General features: G+C 35.6%; 1 protein-coding gene across 2 annotated transcripts; it reads right to left on the reverse strand.

The window, feature by feature from the left end:
* Positions 1-1562: 1562 nt before the first annotated feature.
* LOC114396420 (LRR receptor-like serine/threonine-protein kinase) lies at positions 1563-5551 on the reverse strand. Of its 2 annotated transcripts, none has more exons than XM_028358392.1 (2): positions 2560-5551; positions 1563-2156 (listed from the first exon to the last, which is right to left on the reverse strand). In XM_028358392.1, exons 1-2 carry the CDS (start codon positions 5372-5374, stop codon positions 2110-2112), a joined length of 2862 nt encoding a protein of 953 aa, XP_028214193.1. In that variant the 5' UTR covers positions 5375-5551; the 3' UTR covers positions 1563-2109. The 2 variants fall into 2 exon arrangements, with proteins under 2 accessions (XP_028214193.1, XP_028214192.1); XM_028358391.1 differs by having other exon boundaries at positions 1563-2202; positions 2560-5547.
* Positions 5552-7773: the final 2222 nt, after the last annotated feature.

The raw sequence follows: 7773 nt of genomic DNA on the forward strand, positions 1-7773 counted from the left end.
CCTTTTGGGTAGAGACCAAGAGATAATTATCTTTAAGCATGTGAAACTATTATGTGAGTGACAAACTCTTCTATGAGTAACTAACTGCATACTCATATAACTGAAATTCAAGGTTACTGATTAACTTAAAACAACTTCATATTTATTAATTTATGTGTTTCATTTATTAGTATCTTACCTAAATACTAAATGAATTCACAATTATTCATGTTTGAATTATGTTAATAAGAACATTTTGTTAAAGATAAATTATCTTATTATTATAATTTATGTAATTAGTAATTTTTTTTAAGTGTTCATTACTTTAAAAAAATACTAACAAGCAATAGAGGCAGTACAGTCTGCAACGTACAGGAAGATTACTATATACAGTCAAAACAGTGACATCATGAAGTTTTGCAAAGCTGTTTCATTCGTTTATTTGCAGAGGGGTTATTGAAGTTTTGGCTTGGGAGCAGTTATTAGTAGCTATTGTTATTCAATGTCATCTTTTACTGTTCCATTTATAATAATGGTCCTGCACATTGCACAAGCATGTGCGTCTGATTACGTTACATGACTTGAAGTTAACTTGAATTTACATGACTTTTCTATTTTAACTTTCACTATTTTTTTTTTCTTTTTTGCTTTCAAATAAAAATACTCTTCTATACTTCTATAGATATGCACATACAATTTAATCTTGTTTAAATGGTGAAAATTGCATATATGTTCAACTAATGTAAACATCAATGAAAAATTAAGTAGCTAATATAAGTTTTGTGATGTCACTAAATAAACTTATCATCCAATGGTTATATATATGAGAGTTACCAATACTTGGAAACTGGAAAGTCTCTCTCAGACAGCACATGAACATGTGATATTGAACGTGGGGCCATGTGAGTACTGTTATGAAAGGCTGGCTTGGATGTGTCTGTTTGCAGAGAGAGAGAGAGAGAGTCAAGGAATATTGTTCTCCATCAATAAATTCTAAACACATGTATCTAAAAAAGCCAATCATTGTTTTAGCTTCCACAAGCTTTGAGCTCGCTCTCTTACTATATAGTTAAGCCTTCACTGTTAGCAGTTGGCAATATCACCAACAAGTAAGTTTAAACACTAGCACCTAATTAAGCTACGAAAAATGTCATTAATTTCTTGTTATTCATTCAATTACCATTAAAACAGAATGTTAAAAGTCTAGCTGCACTGAATAATTGCCCAATGTTCAAGAATTAGACCATATATATATGGTTGGCCAGGTAACAAAACTTTTGCGGAAATGAATTCTCTGCATTCACGCATTCATGAATTTGAACCTTTGAATAAATATTGATATTTTGAATTAAACTTATCAAAATAAATTATGAGTAGCTTGATTTATATTTAATGGTTGCGATCAGCTGAATGTGTGAATGCGGAAATTTTCTGACTGCACGAACTCTAGGTCACACATTGAAGAGCTTTAGGAGTCTCTAGCGAGTGTATTCTCTAGCATAAATACTTGCAACTAAAGTTCTTAAGTAAATGCTTAAGAAATTATAATTATTTATATATATATATATATATATATATATATATAGATTCTTGAAACCTGCATCGTCTATATGACATTATATTAAAAGGAAAACAATTATCACACTAGATTACTAGAATATCATTAATTAATAATCTTCAGGCCACCTCTGATTGGCATTGCATTAGACTATGTACAATTGGAGTGAAGCATAGCTTCTCCATTAGATGCAAACTTCATACATTCTTAATTGATTGAGTTATCCGAGAAATTGTAGGAACATGTAGAAGATCCATGTGAGACCACATTCTTAGGAGGTGGTGGTGAACTATGTGCTGTTAAACCTCCCTTCAATACATTAGGGTCTGCCCTTGAGGTCTCAAGGGGTCTAATTTCCTTTAGCATTGCAACAACATCCTTCATTGTTGGCCTCTCATCAGCTTTATTGCTTACACATAGAAATGACACTGCTAGAGTTTGTAGCATTTCATGCATGGTGGGATCAGCCCTCCCTCTAAGCTTTGTGTCAAGAATGTCAGAAGGGTCTCCTTTGCTAGACAAGTGGTTCCTAACCCACTGAACCAAGTGTGCACCCCCTGGTAGAGTTGGGTCTAATGGGTGCCTTCCTGTGAGAACCTCAAGTAGAACCATGCCAAAACTGTACACATCACTCTTTTCAGTTATAGGCTGCAGTGATGCATGCTCTGTGCATAAACCAAAAGAAACAGTACTATTCAAATTAGTACAGAAAAGGATAAAATGTGTCTTAAGTTTTAGTGAAAATTGGTTTTAGTTCTTACAATTTAAAAATAGTGGTTTAGGTCCTTAATTTTTTGAAATGTGATAGATTTGATCCCTCGTCACATTAAAACAAAATACATGGTCTGAGACAAAATCCACCACATTTCAAAAATACGAGAACCAATCACTGTTTCTAAAAACATAGGGACTAAAATCAATTTTTTACCAAGTGTAGATTCTTGAGTAACCTAAAACATATTTTACCCTACAGAAAATCACTCAATTAATTTTAGTAGAAAAAATAAAATAAAATAAAATACCAGGAGCCATGTATCCATATGAACCAGCAAGGTAGTGTCTTTGAAGTGGCTTGGAATCAGAATTGTCACCATTTTCAGTTGCAGTTCTTGCCAGGCCAAAGTCAGCAAGGTAAGGTTGATATCCAGGACCTAGTAACACATTCATGGCTTTGACATCTCCATGAATAATAGCAGGCAAACAATCATGGTGCAAATATGCGAGTGCATGAGCCACACCTAATATAACATCATATCTTGTCTCCCATTCAGCTTTTCCCTTTCCTGAACCATAGAGCAATGAGCTCAGACTTCCATTAGGGAGATAGTCATAAAAGAGCAGCTTCAGGTTCTTGTTTGATCCCCATCCAAGAAGCCTGATGATGTTCTTGTGCCTAATTGACCCCAATGTTTGAATCTCAGAATTGAATGCTCCAGACTCTTCTGATGACCACATCTTCTTAACAGCCAGTGTTTCACCATTTGGAATTGTGACTTTGTACACAACTCCTGAGCTTCCAGTGCCAATCACATTGGCTGATGTCAAATTCATAACAATGTCATCAATGGAGAAATCAAGCTTCTGATACAAAGTCATCTCCCAAGTTTCATTTTCCATGAGCACCTTGCTGGCCATGTGAGTTCTGACTAAGACATAGATTGTGAGAAGAACAAGTACTGCACTGGTGCTTAAGAGAATGGACATAATGAACTTCATAGCTGATCTAGCATGACCTTTGTCACCAGGAGTTACAACACCTCCAGCAATGTAGAGACCTTGATTTTCAGCAAGATCACTAAGAGGAAGATTGTGAAAAAATAGGGTGTTGGGCAACTCACCAGAGAGGCCATTGAAGGAAACATTTAAGGAAACAAGATTCTCAAGGTCAGAAAGAGCATCTAAATTCCCTGAGAGCTTGTTATGTGAGAGATCAAGAACTCCTAGTTTGGTAAGACTAGAGAGCTGGGGAGGAATTTTACCAGAGAACTGGTTGCAGCTAAGGTTGAGAGAGATTGCCAGTGAAGGAATTAGACCAACTTCATTGGGAATTTCTCCATTGAAACTATTACTTCCCAGGTCCAGAAGTTGTAGCTTAGAGCAAGACAAGATCTCTGATGGGATTCTTCCACTCAGCTGATTGTTTCCAAGGTTGAGTTTGGTTAACTCAACCAGTGAACCAATGGTGTGACTCAATGCACCAGTTAGTCTGTTGTCTGACAAGTCAATCAACTGAAGGCTTTTGGGAAGAGAATCTGAAACAGAACCAGTGAGACTGTTGGAATGAAGGTCTAGAAACTCAAGATTCTGGCATCCTGATAGTGTTGGAGGAATCTCCCCATAAAGATGATTGCTGCTTAAGTCCATAAAGTTCAAACTCTTCAAGTTGCCAATCTCTGGTGGTATGTGACCTGCTAATCTATTGTGATTCAACCTCAGCCTGTAGAGGCTTGTGCAATTTCCTATATCAGGTGGTATAAAGCCTGACAAATCATTGGAAAGAAGCAGCAGTTTGGTGAGGTTCCTCAACCCAAATAGTTGTTTGGGTATTGGACCAATCAAGTTGTTGTAAGAGAGATCAATTGCCTCAAGTTCTTGGCACTCAGAAAGACTATCTGGAATGTTTCCTGTTAACTTATTCTTCCATGCAAAGAAAAGAGTTAAGTCTTTCATGTTGCCAATAAGATCAGGAATCTCACCAGAGAGAGCATTGTTGTCAAGTTCCAGTTGATTCAAAGAAGTGCAATTTGAAATCTCAGGAGGGATTATACCTGAGAGCTGATTGACACTTAGTTGAAGCTCTTGGAGATTTGAAAGGTTGCCAAAGCTCCTTGGTATGCTACCTGTGAGAAGGTTTTCTGATAAGTCTATGACTTTGATCTCTGTGCAGCTTCCAAGCTCTTCTGGGATTGTTCCAACTATATTGTTTTGCCACAGAAGCAGGCTCTTAAGCTTGCTGAGTTCTCCAATTTGGCTTGGTATTGAGCCTGAGATAGAGTTCTGATGCAAGTACAGGTTCTGCAACTCACTGCAATTGCCAATTTCTTCTGGAATGGGGCCTGACAATAGAGTTGTGTATATGGCTATGGTCTTGATATTTTTCAGCATTTTGATTGAATAAGGAAGGCTTCCTGAAATGCTGGTTTCTGCAAGGCCTAGCATGACCAAGTTGGTGCAGCTTCCAATCTCCCATGGGATCTCACCCTTGAGATTCTTGTTTCCACCTGCTCTGAAGACTTGGAGCTTTCTTAAGGAGCCAATGCTCTTTGGAATTTCACCACTGAGGTGGTTGTCATAGAGTGTCAAGTTCACAAGGCTTGTTAGATTGCCAATGTTGGAAGGAATGTTGCCTTGGAGGAAGTTTGTATGGAGAGACAAACTCTGCAGTTTCCTTAGGCTGCAAATTTCTTCTGGGATTTCACCAAAGAGAGAATTGCCACTGAGATCAACAAAGATGAGCTCTACATAGTCTCCAATCTCTTTTGGTATACTTCCTGTGAGGTTGGTTGATGAGAGGACAAGAATCTTCAAGGACCTTAGAGGTTGAAAATTTGAAGGCAATGAGCCTTGCAAGTTCACTGACTTCAGGCTTATCTCTATCACTTCTCCTTGTGAGTTGCAATACACCCCAAACCAGTTGCATGGGCTTGAGGCTGAAGGGTTCCATGATGCTAACACATCTGAAGTGATGTTTAAACTGTTTTTCCATGCTATAAGAGCTTGGCCTTGCTCATCAAGGGAGTAACAACATGGGAAAAAGAGAAGGGAGTTTAATGAGAGAAGCAAGGTGAAGGAGAAGATTTTGGGAGAAAGTGACAGATTCCTTAAGCTTCCAGGCATTGCTGAGAGAAGAGAACGGTTGATCTGTTTTGGGATTGTAGAGGGGGAAAACCCATGTTTTGTTTATAGAGGGAGAAGAGAAGAAGATCTGGGTCCAAGAGCTAGCTTCTTTATTCTTTTATTATTGTAATGGAAGTTGTTGTTTAATAATGAAAAAGATGGCCATACTCATACGCATACCCATGTTGTTTAGTTTTTTCATTCAGGTAAATTTTACTACTTTATATTGGTTCTTCATATTTAACCTCTCAAGTAAGTGGTTGAAATTGAAATTGAAATTGAAATCTTATGAATTCTGCAATCTGAATGGTCCCAACTTGTTACTCTTTGTTAGCTAGAATAGTGCTTCAAAAATAGTATTAGTAAACTGTCAGAGATGTTAAATGGTGGAGCTGAAAATCATGTAAAAAGATTTTTCTAAGTTTTTGCTCCCCACGTGGACACTAGCATTATTATCCTGCTTTCTTTTCTAAATTATTTGGTCATTATTTTTTCATCCTCTTATATTTAGTTGCCACGGTTGGCAGGAAACAAGGTAAATCTAGGTAGCACTAGACTAGGAAAATATGTAGATAGGAAAATGGCTTTTGAACTAATGGGACATTAAGGTTATTACCTCAATGGTAGTGATAGGCTGATCATCCAACACAACAGACAATATGATATTTCGTTATTTTTGAATGTTTTATAGCTCTTGATTTGTTTAGTGAAGAATATAACTTCTCCCTTTACTTGTCTAGGTTCACTTTTTGTGGTCCACCTATTTTATGTGTGGTTCAAGTTGACGAGGCATTCATGTTGTTATTAGTTGTAATCTTGTGTGTTTCCCAAGTGTAACTAAAGAATGCTATGAGTTTTTTCCACTATCAAAATGTGAAACTTAGTATCCATGTTTTTCAGCAGATAAGAAATGTATCCTTCTAAGGAGATAATCATGTTCGAGCCAAGTAGAATAAATGTGAGTGGTAAAACTCTAAATATTTAATGTAACTCTCAGAACTCGAACTTGAAACCAATTTTACTAAAACAACCTCATATTAATTTATCCATGCACCAGTAACATGGCATCCATGTTTACTCTCAAATAGATTTACCCAATTTTTTTAGTACTTTTGTGATAATAGACATTTTTTTTAGTTCATTATAAAGGGACTAACTGGGATTTGTTTATACATAGATGGAAGAAGTGCCTGAGGAATCTGATGGAGAAGTGAAGTGCACATGGAGGAGAGGAATACGCTTAATTAAAAAGAGATTTAATAATGTGCAAGATCTGGTCACATTGTCTGGTGGTCTTTACTTTAAAGAATGAATTGAAAACAATGAAAGGTATGCTGGCCTTGAATGGAAGGGACACCAATGCAGCCTCTTCAATATTCAATTGATAAATTCACTAATCAATACTAGATGACTTGCAGCAAATCAAAGATCAACTATCTCTTTAAATACTCTGTAGTTTGTCAGCCTCTTTGTAGCTTAGTGAGCTTAATGAATTCACGGGCTAAAACTAGGAAAATAATGAAATTAGAAAAGTTTTACGTTCTTGTTTTATAGTGAGCTTGCATAGTTTTATTCATAAAGCTAAGATAAGGTGTAATTGTTGTTGATTTTCTTTTATGATATATGTTGTGTTTGGATGAGCTTGTCAATAAGTTAATTTTAAAGAAGTTTTTTTGTTGAATTTGTCTAAGAAATTATTTTAACTTGTCCATAAGCTAATTTTAATTTATGAGTAATTTTTTTCCACCTTATTTCTTTCTCTTACAAGCACTTATTAAAATGGCTTGTGAAGGCGATTTTTTCACTAGGGAATATGTGTGGTGTACGCTTCCTTTTGATTCATAGCCAATTGATCACGCTTTTCAGATCAACAAAAGATGCCTTCCAAAGTAAAAGGTGAGCTTGCCATCTATGGTTAGATTTCAAAAACACTAGGAAGAGTGCAAAAGCTATTTCCCCCTTTCAGAGTGAAGCATGTAGATTACCCCTCTGAATATTTGTAAAAATTGAAGAATTTCTGAACCAAAAGAAAAAAAAGGAAGATAAAGTCGGGTTTAGGTGCTCTCTAACATGATAAAAAATAAGTTATGAAAAGATAGTAATTCAATGAAGTCAATACAACATAACATGTGCATAGCTAATATGGTTTACTTCAAACCTTTCAATTATATGTATTGAGTGGAGGAGGATCCGCTTACTCATAAGATACTTTAGTTAATTTTTTATTTTTTCATTAGTTAAAAAACCTATTTGACTGTTCGGTAAATAATTTTTTTTAATAGTTTTTAGAAATTTTTTAAAATGTTACTTAAGTAGTGTTTTTTAAAATATTAATTTTTAGTTTTTATATTTTCTTTCAGCTCTATTTTCAATATATTTATCTAATTTCATAGTTACTT

Source organism: Glycine soja, chromosome 18 (assembly GCF_004193775.1).
Source record: "Glycine soja cultivar W05 chromosome 18, ASM419377v2, whole genome shotgun sequence".
Taxonomy (NCBI): Eukaryota; Viridiplantae; Streptophyta; class Magnoliopsida; order Fabales; family Fabaceae; genus Glycine; species Glycine soja.

Coding starts and splice junctions, on each gene's coding strand:
- LOC114396420 (XM_028358391.1), bottom strand. CDS start 5,374: ATGCCTGGAAGCTTAAGGAATCTGTCACTTTCTCCCAAAATCTTCTCC. Junction 2,203..2,559: donor ATATGGATACATGGCTCCTG/GTATTTTATTTT, acceptor GTTTATGCACAG/AGCATGCATCACTGCAGCCT.